The sequence below is a fragment of the Leptonotus elevatus genome, chromosome 13 (assembly GCF_054856555.1).
Source record: "Leptonotus elevatus isolate MCC_2025b chromosome 13, RoL_Lele_1.0, whole genome shotgun sequence".
Taxonomy (NCBI): domain Eukaryota; kingdom Metazoa; phylum Chordata; class Actinopteri; order Syngnathiformes; family Syngnathidae; genus Leptonotus; species Leptonotus elevatus.
The window spans coordinates 14868401-14890279 of NC_141251.1; the positions used below are offsets into that span (position 1 = coordinate 14868401).

Here is a 21879-nt window from a genome sequence, read left to right on the forward strand (position 1 = left end):
AAGTCTGCTGGCTGTGCACTCCCAAAACAAGGCTGAAGACGAACTGTCTCACGTTCCCCTCTGGCACGACCATTTAGGGAAATCCTGATGAAAATATTAGTCTTTGCTAAATTTAACTGGAATAATTCATCTTTTACTACCTTGTGATATAAACAGCCGGAATTTCAGGACAAAGCACCAAGTATTAGCCATTGACGTTTTCCACTCACGATATTGTTACAGCGCATTTTAATTATATTCTTTAGACACGATGCTTGACGTGCAGCCGTGTGTGACAGAAGACAGCTGGATATGATTACCTTCCCGCTACGTACTTTCACTGTATCAGCTCTCTTGGTAAATGAAAGCAAGGGGGCTGCATCAAGGGAACTGCACATTTCGGGCGAGTCTGTATTTTGTCTGTAAAGCGGCAAACAAAGTAGGCAGTGTGACAGCAGGCCCGGCTCCGGGCTTCCACGTGCCGCACAATGCCGTCTCTGGGACTTTATCCACATGGGGGACTCTTTGGGAGGTTGTTACAGGAACTCCTGGTTTGCTTTTCTCTCGCCAGGGTTTCCTGTTTGTCTGTCAAGAGAAAGCTGCCAGGTGCCATTGACATGGAACATTTAAACCTTCACTTAAAGGAGTAGATTATAGGATTTCAAAGTGTCAATGCATTTGATTAACTTTAAAAATGGCTAATACAAAAGGGCCAGTGTACATTATTATGCTACATTTGACAAAAGCACCAGTGATGCCAACTGACCAGAGTTAAATGAAAAACACACTCTTCTCACCCACGGTGTCTCCTTCACACACGTGTTTTAATGTAAAACTAATGAATAATAGAATACAGAAAAACACTATAGTACTTACTAAAGTCAACAAACAAACAAATAACTACACCTTATACACTCTAAAAAGAGAATTGTTGAACCAACTTTAGATTAGAATTTGAATAGTTGACCAACTGAAAAAAAAAATACTTCAAGTGGTAACACACGATTGAATTAAATTAGTCCAAACCTGGATTAAGTTAATCCAAAGTGACTCCAATCCAAAGTAATAAATTGAATGAACTCATAATCACTTAAACTTAATATATTCACTTTGGACTAACTTAATTCTATCGTGTGTTGAAACCATTTTTTCAAGTTGGTCAACAATTCAATTTGTAATCTTAAATTGGTTCAGCAATTCTCTTTTTAGAGTGTAGAAAGCATATTTACAATCTTAAACATGGTTAAAGACATTGTGGGAGTATACAAATTGTCTGAGGGAGTGACATCATCGTTTTCAGCCCATTGGCCCAAGTGTCCATGAACAGCAATGGAGGAACGAGTCTGAGTCATTATTTTGATTTAAAAAAAAGTTTATTTAACGCTCTGTGCATTCATGCTTAAAGAGAAAGTCACGCCAGATTGTGTGAGTGCAGCACCTCCCCAAATTACCGTTATATTTACAATGTTCATTGTAAAAGTTGAGTTTTGCTGTTACATTAAAAAAAGATTGCCTTTATTTTAGAAAATGTATTTTTCTTCAATGAAGTCTCAAAGACTGTATTTTTAGTATTTTTTTAAAATTATAAACAAGTAGCCCATTTACGTTAAGTCCAAAAAGAGCCATTTTTTAAATTAAAATAAGTCAAAAAGGTTGTTTTTATTGTATATTCAATGTAAACATACTTTATGCTTTAACCTCACTGTTAAAAATGCACTTCCAACTAAGTGGCAAAACCGGGTATCATTTTTATGTTAAGCAGGATTGTCGGCATTTTCTAAATGTAACTAGTAATCTAAGTAATCAAAAGTAACTTGCATTCTAATGCAGTTACTTTTAAAATGAAATAATATGTAAAGTAACTAAGGTACAAGCAAGTAATCATTAAAGTAGCCAAGTTGCTTTTTTAGGGTAACTGTGGCAATACCGATAACCACATACAATGAGTTAGCTGTTAAATCTATAGGTCACTCTTTCAACTTTTACCTTGCACGTTACAGTTTTTCCTTGAATGGTGCTTTTGTTCAACAAAAGACATGCCCTAAAAGCACCCACAGTGGAAGTAGTCCCTTAAGGTCAAATGATGCAGAATACAAAGGTCAGAGTGCAAACTGCTAGAGATTGCAGTGCAGCTTTTTTTTTTGGTGACAGCTATTCCCAAAATCTCAAAAGGAGATTTTATGGTGGCAACAGTTTGACCTGCTAATAGATTATTTCTATTTTCGTTCGGGGAAATGATTTACAAACCTGACAAATTGGAGGTAGAATTATATCTAACCTCAGAGATCATTTACTGATGAAGTCCTGACTTTTCTCGTAATATCATATTGTTATCACAAAGCAACAGTAAATCAAAGCGGTGAGAATAAGCAGTGGCTATGTCAAAATTAATGGAGTTTATCATACGCCTGTTCCCAACGGCCCTCATTCATCAGCAGTGGGGAAAACGGAATGATACGAGAGTCCCAATGCGTCACATACCATAGATGCCGACATGATGGGGAAGTAAAGCAGACCATTCACCCTACAGAGAAAACTCATTTATCAGCACATTCACGTGACTGTTGCAATATAATCTGCTGGTGGATTGGGGTGGAAGAAAGTAAGAATGTTCTTGCTTGGGAAAAAAGTAGACCCCAGATTATTACAAACAGTAACTACTTCGTACCACATAATATGAGGTTGCCTTTTTTGGTTTAGAGTATGAATTGAGAATCATTAGTTTGTTTAGATTAGCTACAAAAGGAATCAAAGCTGCAATTACCTTTTGGACTAGAAGGTGATTAAACACAATTTTAAAGTTATTTAAACAATGTTCGAGAATCATATATTTTGTGGTTATCTGTATTTCAAAACCAATTCCTATCTAACAGAATTTTTGCCAAAGCTAGATCTTGATGATAGTTTTTTAGCTGCTACAAGTGCCTTTACCATTTATAAAAGATGTTACTGGCTAATTGTATGCTGAGTGGAGCTGATCAAAAAGTCTTTCAGTGCTTTGTCCTGAAAACAGCTGCTCACGAGCTGATCGTGAATGAAAACAATGAGAAAAGATGAGACATCCTCCCCGTGACCAGAAGCAAAAGACAATTTCCATGACTGTGTTGGTGCCAGGCAAATGTTAGTGGGGCAGTGGAATATAGGCCAGAGTAAAGTGCACGTGTTTGGGGTGTAGAAAGCAGGACACTTACAAGCTAAATTAAACGGACAACTGTTGCAGGCAGGGCTTTAGCATCTTATTTTAGCTCCTCCTTAGAGACAGAGATGTATCTGCTACAAATTACCAGTCAATGTCCACAAATGCTCTTGCTGTGATTTCAAGGCACACATGCATGAGCCATACGCACAACATGAGACCAGAGACAGAGTTCAGGAGAAGTGCAGAGTACCTAAAAAGGGATTCGTTTAAGGAGTTTGTTTACTTGGACGAGCTATGGATCAAATGAATCAAAGCAAAGCAAGCCATGTCGACTCTATGCGTGGACATAATGAATGATAACTATGTTATAGTGAGACTGTTTATACCAATGTAATGTTAACACCGCACCTGTTTCTTTTGAGATCCCCCTCCCCCACAAAAAACAATGATAATTTAGAGAAAGACCTATATATCCCAATATAGCATTTTCCCATAAAATTGCAGTAAGTTAATGGCGATTTTCCTTTCTTCTTGATTCTAATTTGTAGTTCTTAATCGTAAAATGTCCACAAAAAAGCAGCCAATACCTTGAAATAAAGCCAGATACCTGGAATAATAATAATAATAATAATAATAATAATAATAATAATAATAATAATAATAATAATAACAACACACCTTCCCTCCCACATTTTTGCTATTTTTATAATTGAAGAGTGTCATTTCCACTTGTGCATGCATGAAAGCCACACGGAACTACCAGTAAGCATTAACAAAGCTGTTTTAGAAGAAAATAGTACAACTTTCCATGGGGTTTCCTATTAAATGTTCACAAGAACATGCTGGATGTATGAGTATGTTGTCACTTAAAAGTCATAAATAAAAAAATATTCTCATTGTTAGTTCTATGTCCTCAGCTGCCAAACTTTCAAGAAGTGTTTATTCTGGCACAACACATCGAAACCTCACTACACCAGAAAAGGATGTCGATTATTCCAAATCACTTAAGGCAACAAATCACACAGAAGACTTTGGCTTGCCTGACAACATGACTCAGTGGCACACATCACCTCTGGTCATTTAAATCCTAATTGTTCATAACTGTGCAAAATCATTTTTTCCTCCAACAGGGGCAAGAGCAAGTGAGCGGTTGATTTCGCCGAAAATAACCAAACATGGACCATCTGGACGGCTGGTATGCCGCAAGTCCATGCCAATGAAAACATGTTGAAAATGGCCAACATGAAAGACTTGCATAATTTCAGGAGGTAATACTGAATATGTGCTGAAGTATGAGCCTCTGCGTGCGGCATACCTGCTGTTATGTTATATGTTTTCTCAAGGTGTGATTTATTGAGCCACTGGTCTAGACTTTCACTTGAACTCAGATGGTAGAAATTGAGCATGTCTGTTCCAGTCCAGTGCATTTTGATGAACAAATTCAACTTAACAGTGTATTATTAGGTTTCATTTTAATGATCTTTAAAACGAATCTATTTGGCCAACGAAAAAGGTTGACAGACGATTTGAGTATCTGCAAGTATCTTTTATTCATTTGATAAATTGAAGTCAACGTCCAGCAACTCTCACCCATCATAGCTCAAGAAATCAACTTTGACGTGCAGCCGACATAAAAGCAACCCAAGTCTTACGCCCTGCTGAGGCACTGTATACAAAGATTGTGTTTGTACAACGAACAGCAATGTTTTTACATGAATCGTATTTAAATTTCTAATGCCTCTGTACATTGTATTTAATGCTTTTTAATGCCATTTGAAGCCTTCATTTGAGCAAAATCCATTTAATGACTTATGAATACTTTTTAATGAGCCGCGGAAACCCGGAACACATCAAAATATTGTTGATAAAGGAGCTCATTGCTCCATCTGTAGTGTGTGATGCTCGTTATTGTCTCCGTGGGTCACTGAAGAGAATTATGTTCCCTGCCCCCTCCCCAGTAGGTAGCCAAGCCTCCCAAAGAGAAAGTACCAGGAGAGCTCTGTAAAAAAAATTACCATGAAATTTACAAGCATGCACTATAGGCTGCCATGCATAAGGAAGGAAAGCATGGCCGGTGCCCTCAGGACGTGGACCCTCCCTGCAACTGCACAGCTTAATCACAGCGGAACACAATTGAGGGACTGTGATGACAAAGGAGACTTTGTTTCTGTCTTTTTTCTGAGATAAGCACCGGTACACTTGAGGCTAATAACACACAGCCCTATGACAGCATGATTTCACCAGACATCAAGCACGTGACTGTTACATTAAACTCAGCAACTGGTGGTAGGGAGGGCGCCAATATTCTCATAGCCGCCTCCACATTCGGTGACATTGCTTCCTTTATTGTGTATTTTGCTTGTTTTTATTAACCAGCGTAAACAATCTAACTGGAAAAGTGTGCACTTGGCCTCTCAAATAAACAGATGAAGATAAAAACAAACTTCTGGGACAAATAGTTCTAATGTCACATAACATGATGAGTGTTTCTTTCGTGGGAAACAGACTGAGAGACTATTTAAGGGAGTTAACGGCAAAGAAAACAAGCCAACAAGAAGACCAAACAGTCTAAACTTACTTTGACATAGGCGGTGTAGTGCTGGCACTCGTCCTTGTTGATGTCCAGGTTGAGCTGCTGGCTCTTCTGGCTGATCTGAGAGCCGCTCTGAATGAAGTAGACCCGTGATGGCAGGCTCTTTTGTCTCTTATCCACGTCGGCCGTCAGGTTGTAAAGCAGCTCTGAACCGGATCACAAACACAGTATCAATTTAATCCAATGGGCACTGCTCTGAATGGTTTACTTCTAAATGCCATTTTGGCCAGTGAATGGCACTCTGCACTTATTTACTGAGAAATTAAAGTTCTCCAAATAACATACACAAATGTGAGATAACATTCATCCATGGCCTACCTTTTTAAAAGGTATTGTGCAAAAGAGTGAAGTAGAAATCAGGGGGGAGGGAAACCTCCTTGGTGGGGGAGTGGTGATATTATTTTAAGATTGCCATCTAAATTCTAGGTTGCTTACAAAATGAGTTATTTTTATTCTAAAATGAATAAAGCAGACCATTGTGTAGTATTAGATTTTAAGGTGAGAAGATGATGAAAAACATTGTAAAAAGGAAACCAATCCTCCAGCTGGTCAAGCAGACCATGTTTTTATTGCACCCCTGCTGGTTCCACCCCTGGCTTTAGTGATGGAGAAAATGAACAACTACTGTATTTTGAAGAGGAATCATTAGTGTGAGAGGTCTCTTGTCATTCAAACTCCAGTACTGCGTATGAATCAGCCTCAGTCTATAGTAAATGCTTCACAGGGTGTTACGCTGGTAAAACACTGGGAGGGGTGGCAAACACACCCAGGTAGGACCGAACCCCTCTGTTTCCTCCATCCAGTCGAGGCGGAGCCATGAGCTCACTCTCGAGGAGGCAACGGAAGGCTTCATTGTGGACGTCACCAAACACATGGCGCTGCACTTTCCATGCGCTTTGCCAGACGGCCAAACAGAGGGGCTTTATTCCTGGCAAGCTAGTACGCAGTCATTACGCAACATGGCTCTTACTCCCCGGGGGGTGGGAGCTGGGAGAGGCCGCACCCAAACACTGGAACAGGACATCACCTCAGCGCTCTACCTCAGCAAAGGCGAAGCACACAGACGCTTTTCCTGTATGATCCTTCTTTAAAAGGTTCCCTCTGTTTAAATGACCACCAAAAGGTCAGAAAGCAAGAAATATACTTGAGCAACTGCACCAGTAAACGGCAAAAATAATTTTTGGCTTTCTACATTATTTTCCCATTATGTGCTGAATTGCGAGCAGGCAGGGTGCAAAAATGTTGACCTCGAGCTAAAACAACTCAAAGTGTTTCAAGTAGCTGACATTTCTTTGGTAAGTGGACTGTGTGAGTGAAACTGATCCTCACCTATTTGTCCAGGAAGTTGTCTTCCATGGAAGCGCATGCAGACCGTGATGTTGAAGCAGTTTGTGTTTTGGCCTTCGTGGCACTGAGGTACAGAAATGTTGATGGACACAGGCAAGAAGATGGAGACGTCCACTGTAATGACAGGCCGGGACCTTGCACCACATTGGACAGGGATTAAGAGTGAGTTTAAAGCGAAATAAGACATTGCTGCTTGACCTATATTATATTGATGTGGAACAATTGCTCACCTGAGGAGCACCACACTATCCGTCACGAAAGCTCCAATTGTGACATCTGCAACAAGAACATGTCACAAAGTGTGATCATAGCAAAATATGTGTCAGATATCACTCGATAAACAAACAACTGAGTCAGTCATCCTGGTTCAGACTGAACAATGTCTGAGGAATGTTGTCAACAAAATGCCTCTGTCACGAGTGTCTTTAGTGAGGCTGTTGTAGGAGAATGAAGAAACTTGTGACTTTTAAAAGAAACAAAAAAATATTTAATGTTCTTTATCTTTGTTTTTTGAGGTTGTCATTTAATATTTATGATGTGGTTGGGGAAATCTAGCAAACCTCAACCACATCTGATATGACCCTACCTGCGTATCCATTGCCGTCCATGTCCACACCGCCAGATATTGCCTGTCCAAACATCTGGAGACCAGGATTGACGCTACGCCCAGTTATTTTCTGTAACACAAGATAGCGACCATTAAAATACACAGTTCAAGCTAACATGAACACTGTGAGACCACTTTTCTTTGTGTTTGTTTTTCCACAGTGACAGATTTAAAAGCATTTGGGGTCAAGTCAAAGAGCAGTCATTAATATAGACTAATTATCAAAACGTGTCCCCAAAGTTTCTCTACAAAACAACTGATAGATCAAATTCAGTTTACATATTCCATGCATATAGTACTTAAATTATACACAAACATATGTTTATGTTACTTACTGAAATCCCATCAAGTTCAATATTTCAGCAAGGCATAGGCTAAGTAGCTAATGAAACCATTGTAGCTAATAATAACACTCTCACATCACTTCACAGTATGCTTATACAGTTCACTCTGCTGTTGAAGTAAAAAAATCTTTATGCGCAAAATAAATCCTGAGTTTCATTTATATTTACATGACCGTCGTTAGAATTTTGGCTTGTATTTAAGGTCTGGCCTATTAGCAAGGAAACACATTTAACCCTAGTTTGCGCTAGTTAGCCTACGCTACATCCTGACAACACCACAGCATATCAATTCAGGGTGTTAATTGCCCCCAGAAAATTACAAATAAAGTGTGTTCTTGTGAGCAGTCCTTATAAAAAAGATGCACAAAACAAAAACACGACATAATTAGGCTAAGCTAGCTAGTCATGATGCTATGCTCACTAAAATGAAAACTGTCAGTCTAATCCACAAATTGAATATTACCACTCATTTGTGTGTAAAGATATTGTAACCATTCAGCAGTATTAGGATGACAGTTTTATGGTCTAAAATGGCTTGTGGGGTTACACAAGATTTTCAGCATGGAAATGCATTGTGGGTCATATAGTCATAGCTCAGTTAATAGCTTTGGAGGACTACCATTAATACCATGGACCACATTCTCCTCACAATTCTCTGTTACCTCAAGAGTTGTTATTCGACACACATGCATGGTGACCATATGGTTTCTATTTATTTACGATTTAGCATGCAGCCTACATTATACATGCATTTGTGCACATTAATGGCAATGTCTTACCATGGAATATTTTCTGATGATTCCCGTGGCATCCCCGTGATAGATATAAACAGCTCCTCCATAGTCATCCTCTTTCGGAGCTCCTATGGCTACATCTGCAGGGGAATATATGACAATGAAATACAACAATGGCAGACTGTATGCTATATGAAGCACTGAGGCTTTAGTGTGTGTTTGTTTTGGGCGTACAGTACACACTAGGTCCACAAACAGCTAGCTATAGACTCCTAAAAGACAATTAAATGTTGTTAGTGGCTACAAAAAGTTGTGCGACTTCTGAGAGAAACAAGACTATAAAGTGCTGGCAAGAGCGGTTAAATAACATTACCATATCCCATTTCCACAGAAAGAGCCACATATAAGCCTCAATGTGCAGTCAAGCATACCGAAGCAGAAATCATAAAAGATGGCTGGTCTGAGTATCTAACACGCAATCATTAACTAATTATGACTCAACAAGGCATTTATTTTAATAAAAACGTATTTCTACATATGTTCCTTGAAATTAAATGGCAACTCTGTCACTCTGTCAGTCAGTCTGGCTCTTTCACCATTGAAAGGTTTATAATGATGATGGGTTATAACGTGACTCGCGGCCATTTTTCCCTCACAAACAAAAACTGTGCCAGGCTGCAGGCCGAGGATATGAATGAGTATGGTGTGAGTAGGATCAAACCCGTACAGCCAAGCCAAGAAAAAAGACAGTTTGTACATATTAAGAAAATGTCAGACTTTGAGCTACATTTATGACAACAAAACCGGACAATTTAACCAACTTTGAGCGTTGAACAAACATGACCAGGTTCTCTCGCCGGTTGATCCACTTTTAGAAACTTTTACAGTGGCCAAAGGACAACAACAGTAGTTATTGAAAGTTAGTGAAATACTTCCTTATTGAACAAATAAGGACACACAAGATCATCACTTCATATTTTACTTGGAACTGAAAAAAATAACTGGTCACTGTAAAACGGTTGCTAAGTTAGCATCTCATCATATGATCTCTAAGAATGCCTTGTTATCGTTCAATGAGCATACATGAGGGGCATACAAAGACCAACAACCATCCATCTCCCAATCACACCTATTGACAATTTTGGAGTGTTCAATTAACCTGCCATGCAGGTCTTTGGAATGTGGGAGGAAACCGGAGTACCTGGAGAAAAGTGGTATGGACCAAGTACCAATTACTTGATGGCCACTATACCAGCTGAGCCGCGCTGCCCTATGCTGGCCCTGGAGCCATTGAGTAAGTGAACCGTGATGCTATTACTTTACACTGACCTTCATAGCCATCGTCGTCGATGTCTCCAATCGAGGAAATGTACTCTCCAAAGTGGGCGTTGTAAGCATTGTCCCCGGTCAAAACGGCTTGCTCCTCCATCACCCCCTGAAAACACAGAACTCATGATGTTAAACGGAAGCTCATGTTGGGAGCATTCAGAGCTCCGAAACAAAATAACTTGCGTGTGGTGGTAGGAAAAACACTGTACGCATAACATTACAAGACGAAAAAAATTCCTACAGAAATTGCATGTCAATACTGATAAAGAGTGCCACCAGTGTGGAACCAATTTGCAATTCCTTAAAAAATGTATAACAACTCTGCAGCTGCATTCTAACTCAGGAGATCCCCACTTACATTGCCCTTGCTGAGGTACACAAATACGCGGCCCTCATCCCGTAGCTGGCTGTGCATGGGTGCCCCCACCAGCAGGTCTGACAGGCCGTCCTTGTTCAGATCAACTGCACACAATGAGGAGCCAAAGTAAGAGCCCATCTGGAACCAAGCCGAGCCACAGAGCATTGGGTCAGATCACAGACATTTCCTTTCTATTTCATCATTGACATGCAGACAGACTGACTGATGGTATGCTCCCTTGCAAAGGTGCATTGACATCAAAGGAATAGTTCGACAGGAAGTCGACCAGGGTTTCTGCAGGTACCAGCAAGTCTCATTTAATGTTTTTTTTTAACGTTACCCATGTCGTACTGTAGGTTTTTCATACTCTTGTTAATGAACATAGAAATGGACAAATATGGTTACCAAATACAAAAGTGGTTGTATCATTTTAACCACTGATACAGTAATTTGATAGTAAGTAATTCAAAAAGTTATTTGAAGTTAAAAAGATATACAAATAAATAAATAAGACATACAATATAAACAGTTAAAAGGAGTCATTGAGTCATACACTTGTGTTGAAGTAATTTTCTGCCACTAGGTGACATTAGTGTTTCATGTTGGACATGAAGTATGTTTTCCCTTTCAAATTCAGAGCAATTGGTGTTAGGAACATGAAGCAGCTCGTGGACCATTTTGTTCATTGTAAATTGCAACTAGTCACCAGTCCTCACTAATAAATATATTTTTGTCACATTTATTATTGCTAAATTGTGTTAGAGTGACTCCTTTTCACAACGATGTATGTAAAACAAAGCATGAACGAATGTATTTGATTTAAACTTTTATTGCCTCTGAACATCATAATTAATGCTTTATAATGCCATTTAATCACTGCCAGCCCAGTAAAAATCGATCTTTTGACTATAGCCGTCAATGGCAGTGAATGAGTTAAGATCTTAATTGGAGCAAAATTCATTTAACGACTTTTAATGCTTTTTAATAACCTGCGGGAACCCTGTTGAATTTTTATTTGGTGAGTGGATATCTTTCATTCGATAAAGTTATACATAATATTAAAAGGCTTTTGCCACTTTTTTTGGTGTCAATTCCAGCTAAAAGATTTTAAAAAATAGTCTCATCATTTTGGCCTTTAATGTACATTTATTTATCCATTGGTTCAAATGTGAGTGTTTAGGGAGTCCTCTTAGGTTCCTTGTATGGAAAATATTAGCTAATCACTTAAATTTAGATCTAAAAGTAGTCTAGTAAAAGATTGTCTAAGCAGCATCACATAAATTCATGACGTGTAACCTCTGCATCATAATTTAAAACAGGACTCTCAGTGTGCATTTAAACCACATTTGAAGCCATACCATTTTCCCGGAGGCTTGAAAACTCTTCACCAAAGACACGCCATCAATTTTGAAAAGGTAAACCTGAAAAAAAAGAAGAAAAGACATAATGAATTATGATCGCCGTCATCTAGAGAATAAAGCAGAAAGATGAGGTCACTACCTTCCCGCTGCCGTTGTGCTGAGGGGCCCCCGCGACTATGTCAATCACATTAGGTGAGGAGAAGTGTCCAGCAGTTACAGCATAGCCTGCACACACACACACACACACACACACACAACTCTTTGATTTGTTAACCTTTTTATATTTTCCACAATAATTCATATTAACCGTCTCTCACCAAGGTAGCTGTATCTGTGCGAGTCAACATCATCTTTGTTTGGACTGTAGAAGGTGTCAGACGTCAGGTTGTAAACCTTAATTGTCCCGGTCCAGTAGTAAGACCCCGGGGCCCCCATCACCACCAGCTCCTGAAAATGAACCCCCGTCATGTTCATTCACATATTTCTCTCACCCGTGAATTGCCTTTCATCTGGACAGCTCAAATTGAGCACACAAGTGCCGCAGGGTGACATTTTGGTCAACCGAAGGCCACAGACGGTCGTGCGCTATCTGCTGCGAAACCACCCGGCCGGCCGAAGGCCAGGAAATGTGACGAGGAATGCGGAGCCCGTGCAAAATGGACAGCTGTAGGATGACTTGTTTAGCCGCGGCTCTGCCCTGTGACAGTTTGATGCCCATTGTAGCAGATTGTAGATCGCTGAAGGACAATTAAGATATATTTGCTTTAAATGTCACTCTCGTTTCTTTAATGAACGAATTAGGCAACGTCCTGCTTTATTGTGTCCCCTATGACACCACGTAACGCTGGACCAGTCACACACACACATACACGCGCACACACACACAGTCATAGCAATCAGTCACAGACGTCAAACATCTGGCGACCGGTGAGCTCGGTGCAGACGAGGCTAAGATTTAACAGTTGGACATCTTTTCAAGGAATTCCATACATTCTTTCAGGGGTGAGGGCGTGTCAATGGGGAGGGGGGGGGGGGGGGGGTGTTGCAATTCAAACGCCTCAACAGCGAACCATTGTCGATATAAGCGTTTGATGATGATTTCACTTTTCTCATTTAAAACCACACTCTCCAGTCTCATATGAAATAAAAACCCAAATTGTACAGTCATGGCTAAAACTTTTGACAGTATGTACTAGTATGGTCTTCAACACACTAGTAGAATGAGTAGGGCAGATTATTTCATTACTAGAGCTACTTTTGGCTTACTAATATACAATTAAACCTTATTGGTCAACTACTATGCTGCACTAGGTCCACCTAGTAGTCATGTGTCATGCACTAGTAGCGTCCCAGAACCTACTATTAGCACCAAAATACCCACACTTAGCTTTGCCTCACTAGTAACATGGAGTTGCCCTACTAGTATGTCAAAGTTGTGCTACTTGTGTGCAGTATTGACACACAGTAGGGGCAAAAAATATATATATTCAAAAACAACTTTATTCGTACGACACAGTTCTACTAATGCGCTGAATCGTCTTACTAATGAGGACAACGAGTGTATACCTTAAGATGGATATCAGGAATATGGAAAACATGTTCAAGCAACTTTCCATAGGCAGTTTTTTCTGCTTTCCAATTTCTAATTGAAAAACAAATTTTTCATATGAATTTGCGGGAAAAGGCCAAATTAACAATGTTGCTTTTCGGGATAATTCTATTCATATTGCATCTGTGAAATATTATTCAGTAAAAGGTTTGACCTATATACTGCATATATGCAAATTAATCTGTATTGTCTTCTATGGAACTGAAACAGCCATTCCCAAATTTATTGTTGGACCCGGTCAGTTGTAGTCGGAAAAATGCTTAGTTAATTATAAATGTTGTAGCAGAGTGTTTTATGGTTGTTTTCATTATGCCATTGTTAACTTCTTTTTACCCTTAAAACCCTAGGTGGTATTGTGACCCGTTTTGGGCCTTTTGATGGTTCTGACCAAGCCATTTCAAAATAAAATACTGCCCACGGGTTTTAAAAATGCAAAATCGGTGATCGGCTCCATGAAATGAGACATTACATATTGTCACCCTCTAAAAATAATTGCCTAAGTCATATTTTTTCCCCAAAATGATTAGTTTTGCCTAAATCATCTTGTCATGATGCAAATGGTTACATTTTTTGTTTCCTGAAAAATCTGAAAAAAATGACATAGGCGATTATTTAAAGAAGGTGTCGATATTATATTTAAAGTTTCTCAGTGTTTATTGGAGTTTTACTTTTTATTTTTTATTCCATGCATTACAATTGGCACCAATTAAACATGTATTTTGGCTATTACTGGGTAATAACCAGTCCCTATCCACTGCAAATGTCGGCGGCCGACTGTAGAGTAAGCTATATTCCTTCATCTTCTGATCGATTATCGTTTTTTTCAAACTTGTTGATCGCTGATCATCTGAAAAATCCTGATCGTGTAAAGCGCAGTTTTAATATTAATGTTTAACTTGTATGACCATTAAGATTTTTTAAGTGACACAGTAAAGCATCTTCAATCAGTAAAAAGTATGCATAGTAAATAAGTTTGCTTCAAACATCACATTTAATTCTCAATGGAAGTAAAATTAATTTCATATTCATTCATTTCATGTCTGTGACCACCTCTGCCTCAATTGATTTTGACTGCAATTTGAGACACTAGGAAAGAATTAAAGTTCTAAAAAAAAGTAAAAAGTATAGAAATCCAAATTTTTGGGCCACATTTTCATGTATGCCTTATATATACACTTCTTTTCACAACTGTTTTGCTCACTTGGGCTTCAGTCAGGCTGCTTAAATAAGGAAGGAGTGCAATACAAAAAGCTATTGTGCGACACCGGATGATGTCATCGGTCAGTAGTGCATCCTCGCTGTATTCAGAAAATGGAAACGTGTGTTTTCTTAATCGTTTTATCTCGGGGAAGGACCCCAGAGGTGACGAGAGGCCAATGCAGCCAAAGGAAACACAAGCTTGCCGTTATTAGGCAACATTCATGCCTTACTATCTTACATGTTTGATTTTCCACATCATTTCACGTCTTAAAAGACGTTGACGACAGACAAAGAAAAATATTCTCATGATCCCACAGAGTCAAGGAGTAAAAATAGACGGTTGCAAAGTTCAAAATGAAATGCTTATAGGAGAGCAATAAGGTAAGGAGTCATATTAAGTACACACCATGAAAACATTAAATACACATCATTTGTCCACTGGATGTGTTAAGGAGATTAAGTTGATGAACAAGCACTGTTACTGACCTCTCTAAAAACTCCCGCTATCCCAGCTTGGCAGGAGCCGTGCTCTTCCCCATACTTCTGCTTATAATCTGAACACAAAAAAACAAACCACAAATTATTTCACTGTGTGCTTGATCCAACATTTACTGGAGTTCTCTCTCTCTCTCTCTCTCTCTCTCTCTCTCTCTCTCTCTCTCTCTCTCTCTCTCTTTTTCTCCCGGCATTCCATATGGAGCTAGTCAAAGAGCTGGTCACATCCAAAAGGAATCTGGGGGAGCAGAGCGTAGGCAGAAAAGGAGCCGTGCAAAACATCCAAGGAGACCACTCACTTTGAGGGGGACGCTCTCAGGTTACAAAAAAAAGCTCAACTTGGATCAGCGTAAAATGCACAGTAAGTTGAATACAACACAAATCGCAAGTCCGCCGCTGCAGATTGGAAGCTATAGACGGAAGAGAGACCCGGTGAATGCCTTTTTTTTTCTATTTTTTTTCAAATCTCCTTCAAGGACTGACCAAACCGACACATACTTTCAACTTTGTAAGTGTACTTTTGTTGGACTTGCGGAGGGGAGATCAAACTTCACGCTACCTGTTTTCAGAAGCTCAAAAGCAGATGTGCGGCTCTGTGACGGCTCACGTGACTAAAATGAAAGTGCACGCTCACAAGCAGTAAACAAGGGGTTTAAAAAAAATAAAAATAAAAATGCCCTTTGGTTCTTATTCAGGCATTACATAAATTACATAATAATCGAAATAAATTAGTGCTATTATTATTATCATTAGTACATAACAGGCAACTGAATCCAGAAGTGGTACAATTTGGAGTTCAACCCAAAGTTTCTGGAAACATCATCATCATGTGAGCAAAGTTGAACGATACCAAAATGTAACGGTAACCATAGAACTTTCCATGCAACTTATAGCTGCGCATACAAATTAGTTACACATCAATTATGTACATACATATTGCAATCCATTTCACCAAGGTGACGCTAATGTGGAACTAGCATGTAGCCAAAAGCATGCTAATTCCAGTAATGAGGTGACAACTTCCTGTTTCCTCTCGTAAGTGTCACTCAGGTGTATTCAATTGATGAGTGGTTTTACTTTAAGTTGTTAAATAGCCTCAATACTAGTATATCAATGTCGACACTAGTAAGTGGCAAAATGGCCGGCCCCTAAAATGGGTAATAATGGGTGGATAACACAAAATTGATCAGAATACTGTGTTTACACCAGAAGATATTATTGTAAAGAAAATGTTCAAATAACGCTATCATGGCAACGTTTTGACTTGGGGAGAATTGTTGCAAAAGAAATCTAAAATGACTGTACCTTCATAACACGGGATGAGGGGCTGCGTCCTGCCCTGGAGATTCGAGGGGATGATGGAGCAGTACCCATGCGGGAGGATGTGCTCTGAGTCGTAGTAAACGTTTTTCCAGCGGTGGGCACAGGCCTGCAGGAATAAAATACGACTTTTAATCTGTGTAGAGAAAGCAGACTGACCTGGACTGCACTGTATTTGTTCAAGGCGCCGGGCTGGAGTCAATGCGTCTCAAAGGATGTGGAACCTTTTTTCAATGGAGGCGGCAGTTCCACGCAGCAGGGTGCACAACTCAACGCAGCTTTTATGACATGCAGTGTGGAGGAATTGTATACAAAAAGCCTGAAGCAACACTAATTTGACCTTAAAATAACATTAAAATCATTTGTATGGTACACCGACTCGATAACTCATTCACTGCCATTGACGGCTATAGACGTCAAAAATTCATTTGAATTATTTCTATTAGTTTACCATTTTTCCCATTTTTGTTAACAAGAGTATGAAAACCTATACTTTTTTTTATTGTACATTTAGAACTGATAAAAAATGTGTGATTAATTATGGGTTAACTAGTGAAATCATGCGATTAATTATGATTAAAAAATGTAATCGCCTGACGCCCCCAATTTTTAAAAGATTAAGATTATTAAAAATGAAAAAAAACTACTTTTTCTTCTTTTTTTTTTTTTTTTAAAGAAGAAGAAGAAAAGATTATTAAAAATTAGGGGCGTCAGGTGATTAAAAATTTTCGTTCGCATGACTTCCCACGATTAATCACAAATTTTATATCTGTTCTAAATGTATAATATTTTTTTTTCTAGGTTTTCATACTCTTGTTAACAAAAGTGGAAAAAAAAGTTAAACTAATAGAAATAGTTTAAATGAATTTTTGACGTCAATAGCCGTCAATGGCAGTGAATGAGTTAATATAGTCCAGCGATTTGTTTTTATAACATCAAAAACCTAAGTGGCAATAGAGTGACCTAAAAGAAGACATTGCAAATGACGCCAAAGTTTACTGTCATGTTCTTGTCGAGTGAGTGTCTCGGAAGAAACATCTGCCATGCAGCCGGTTCCCCCCTGATGTGTTGTAACATGAGCTCATTCAAATGACGAGAACGAAAAAATGTTAAAAAGGGATTTAGAGCAGTTAAGCAACACGTGGGCTATGAAAAGTCAGCACCTTTCTTTTATCATACACCTATGGAGACAGCCGCAACATGTTGCAGCCAAAGGTTGCGTAACTTCTCACTAGCATTCCTCACAATGGAGTCAAGAGTATGCAAAATCATGCCAATAGATTCCGCCGGAGTGTAGAAAACATATTCATACCGGTTAAACAGTCCCAAGAAGGACCCGGAAATCCTCCAAGAGAGAAAGATTCCTGTAATTTTTCCTCCCTGAGGAGGAAGTCAGGAGGAAGGGTTTTTGAGCCAATGAGTATTTACAGTAAATCTGAGTGACTCGCAATAATTTTTAAACTCGCTTTCACTTTATTCGGCTTGACTAACTGACAGCTCCCTTGCCGCCCATTATGAGGGGGGTTCGAGGTTAATTAGGGGTTGAAGCCTACACAAAGCTGCTTACCTATAATGTGAACTGGAGGTTAATCGACAACTAATCTTTCATCAAACTTATCGATAAATTAATTGTCAATTTTCCTTTCACTGTTCTTACTTCTCTAATTTGAATGGTAAAATCTCACTTTGGGCTCTATTTTTGTGAGTGCCACCTGCCCAGCACATGGCATATCTGCGCAGAGGCATGTTAGACCATGTGTTGGTAATTTCGCAGACCAGCACAGGTTAGTGGATCCAGTGTGTCGGTGAGGGAGTGGTCACAGGCTTCTCCCCTCATTCCCTTTTATTCATGCAAGCTGAGAAGGATTTTTAAGCTTTGTCAAGGCAAGCAACCATATATGAGCCACTGAGAACGAGAGCGGGCTAACTCCATTTGTCATTTTTAGGTTAGGTGCAGAAATGAATAGAAAAAAAGGCACATCTTTCAGATGACTACTAGCACAAATTGAAGGTTAGTTCAAATTTTGACATATAGGGGGCAGTCCATTATAATTGATTTGCACTAAAACCGCCTCAGGCATGTAAAAAGCAACTTGAAGAAAGCAACTGTTGTCTTAATGAGAGAAAATACCAAGAAGTGATGTCAAACTTTTTTTTTTTTAAACAATGATGTTGCTGTACTAATCAGTTCTCATTCATCAACTCACCAGAACTCTGCCGTCGGCTCTGTTCTGACGCGCCAGGCTCACTCCCATCCACTCGTCGTCTCTGTCCCCTTGGCACGTCTTCCCACACGACTCTCGCGGCTTGTTTCCTGGTGGACAATGAGAGCAGTTTGCAGACGTCACAACATCAGGACAAAGGATGCCTTGTAGAGAAAAAAAAAACGTGTCCGCTATTGTCATAATTTTGGGTCTCGTCCTGTCAGCTTGGCAAACAATATCCTGGCGCTTAAAAATCCGGGAAGTTGTTTGTTTAAATGTAGTCGCTTGGTAGCTGCACAGCTGCAAGCCAAGAGATAATGTCTACAATATTAGTATCTCTTCAAGTGGCACAATTTCAAGACAAATAGGCTTCAAAAATCATAAGAAAGTAGGGGTTGAAACTTCAAATCATCATCGTGTCTAACATCACTCTAGATGTCAACACATTTTCAAAAGCATCTCCGAAAGCGTGTTTGGCTTTTCCTTTGGCTTTTTGTCCTATGGAAGGCTACCATTGAATGAAATGAAACTTATGATAACAAATGAGTGTCTGCGCAGCAGAAAATGAGCAATACAATTAACCAAATATACGGTACATTTCATCCACAAACTAATTTTTACCAAACAGGTGCAACGGTAAATAGTAGGGGTGTGCCCCAAAAATCTATTCTCATAAGAATCGCGATTCTCATTTAATACAATTCAGAATCAATTTTAAATGTCCCAAAATCGATTTTATTTAAATTATTTTATACTGTCTTGCCTTTGTCTGTGTGTGCGCCTTAATTTGGCGCACTGTTCATGTTGTCCCCGGTTTGGCCACTGAGGGGCAGTGTGGTTCCACGCGGACTAATACACTGTTAAGTTGTAGCCACATTAGAGAGTAGAATGAAAAAGTCACGATCAAGTTATTCCAATAAAAGTTTGTCAGTGTGTAGCCGTTCTTTTGAGTGATAAAAGTGCTGCGAGTAGCGCGCTAATTAGCATTAGCGAGTCAGACTGGAGTAGATCATTACAATTCCTTGCACATCTATAGATTGAAGCAAAAATCATTGGCAATCAAATCATTTTGAATCAAAAATCGTTCCTAATCGAAAATCGATTCTGAATCGAATCGCAGACCCAAAAATCGGAATAGAATCATGAGACATTCAAAGATTCCCACCCCTAGTAAATAGCATGAAGATAAGCATAATGTTAAGCTAATGACCACATGACCAGATTAGCTTGGACACAAATTATTCTTTTTTTCTCTCTCTCTATGTCTCTCAGGCATCTTTAAGGGTGAGTATTTTTAGTTTAGTGTTATTGTACAGTGGCTTACTTCGATTTCCGATGGATAAAATGCCTTCAAAATGGTGTTGCAGTGTTCTGCTTGTTTTCCCGTAAATAAAGTACATCAAAATTTCTTCAAAATAATGCTAGGATTAGTCACGTTTCGACACTTTAATGTCAGAAATGATCAAGATGATACTTCCCGTAAGTCAGCATGTGTTTTTGGTGACACACTGATTACATCAAAGTCGTTCTTGCACCCCGGTGTTCTCCACAAGAACAAAAAATGAGGGCAGACGGTGGGTGGTGGAAGCTCAGCTTTTTTGGCTCGTACGCACAGGAAATATTAGCCAGGGAATAAATCATATTTATCCAGGCAAGTAGTGAGAAAACCTCCACACAGTCCCGTGTGAATATCACTGGTTATGTACTGAAAAGAAAAGACTAGTAAAGGGCTGTATTATTATGATAAAACAAAGCAGATGTTTGGGGGAGTTTATGTAGATTTTGGAAGGTGAGAAGGATGATGGTTTTCTTGTGTGGGTGCATGTTGTCCCAACTTAACACATGGCTGTGGTGTGGATGCTGCAAGCTTAACTGACCTCTTCCCAAGTCCATCTCCGTGCAGCGGCGCTCCGGGTTGCTGTGGACTCTGCACTTGAACACAGCACCAGGAGCGTGCACAGAACTACTGTAGGTAGAGTTGGCCCTGGGAGCCCCTACTATGACCCTGAACACACCAAGAGGGGGGGGGGGGGGGGGGGGGATGAGGAATGGTAATTACACAGCCATTTAAATGCATGCATGAAAAGTTTGTATCAATGAGCATCCCTCAAGCGTCTTTAGTTTAACATTTTGTTATAGCTCAGAAACACAGCTGCAGCTGTGACTTTTTTCTTCTTCTTACGTTCACCTGAAGGTAAAACAGCAGCATTGACAACAAATGAGACTCACCAGCGTGTGTTGTCATGATAATGCTCCAGCACAGAGTAGCCAAAAAAACTAGAATTAGGTCCACGGAACACCAATGGATGTTCCAAGTCTATATTGTATGAGAAAACCACAGAAATAGAGAGGCATACATGAAAAATTGTTTGTACTCCCGTTTTTTGTCTTCGACGAGGAGCCATTCCTTTTTGCGTATCGTGCGTAATTACGCAGTATGTGTCCAAATGGAGTAAAAAAAACAACAACCCAATAAGGATATTTCGGTTGTACGCGAGTCAAAAAGTTCCCAAAACAAGGTGGAGCGCTTTTCCCGCTCTATCGTAGCACGTTGGCTGTAATGGCATGAGGAAAAGCTTCTCGGAGGAGAGTTAACGGTCCACGGAATAACGGTGCGTCAGCTTCTCTCCATTCTGAGTCCATCTGATAAAGTTGCTGCACTCTGGCAGCCTGTCGCGCAGATAAACGCGGTCATCTAACATCAAACTCACGTGAAGTAGCAGAGGCGAGACAGGAAGTCACACACATTTTTAAGAAAGTAAAAGCACAAGTGTTTGATGAAATTGACGACGGTAGCTTGTCGTGGTCAGTTTTACTTTGAAAGGACAAAACAAGGAACGTGTACCATCACATTTAGTTTCCACACGCGAGCTTTGAAGGTCGCATTTCTGGAGATTGCATTTCTTTGGTACTGCGTTGAGGGCGCTGTGCCGCCCTCTAATGGTTATACATTGACTGTGCGTGCACGCCCCCCATAAATGATGTAAACTCACTAATTACAAACTAAAATTAGGCGAGGATCTATGGATGAGAGAGATATTTCACAATACAGAATTAAAAAGGCCACAGAATACTCAAGTCTAAAACTGTGACGACGAGGCTCAAAAACAGCTTCCACTACCAAGCTGTAAAATGCAAACACCCACAATAACTGATGACTACACTACACACTCCTTTACACGCGTGTGCAACATATTGAACAAAAAAAAAAGTGCAACACTAAATAAAAAAGTTCTCTTCTCAAAACAATTTATAAACTG

General features: G+C 39.5%; 1 protein-coding gene across 1 annotated transcript in view; it reads right to left on the minus strand.

The window, feature by feature from the left end:
* itga9 (integrin, alpha 9) overlaps positions 1-21292 on the minus strand; it is a 47451-nt gene extending 26159 nt beyond the window's left edge. Inside the window, exons 1-15 of the mRNA XM_086092839.1 lie at positions 20849-21292; positions 20497-20624; positions 18623-18729; positions 16401-16524; positions 15087-15154; positions 12109-12238; positions 11931-12016; positions 11789-11851; positions 10431-10568; positions 10073-10178; positions 8789-8883; positions 7645-7735; positions 7289-7334; positions 7041-7192; positions 5697-5857 (exon numbers count right to left, since the gene is read on the minus strand). Coding sequence (XP_085948965.1) covers positions 5697-5857; positions 7041-7192; positions 7289-7334; positions 7645-7735; positions 8789-8883; positions 10073-10178; positions 10431-10568; positions 11789-11851; positions 11931-12016; positions 12109-12238; positions 15087-15154; positions 16401-16524; positions 18623-18729; positions 20497-20624; positions 20849-21024 — 1671 coding nt within the window. The 5' untranslated portion in view covers positions 21025-21292. The remainder of the gene's footprint in view (positions 1-5696; positions 5858-7040; positions 7193-7288; positions 7335-7644; positions 7736-8788; positions 8884-10072; positions 10179-10430; positions 10569-11788; positions 11852-11930; positions 12017-12108; positions 12239-15086; positions 15155-16400; positions 16525-18622; positions 18730-20496; positions 20625-20848) is intronic.
* Between the last annotated feature and the right edge of the window lie 587 nt (positions 21293-21879).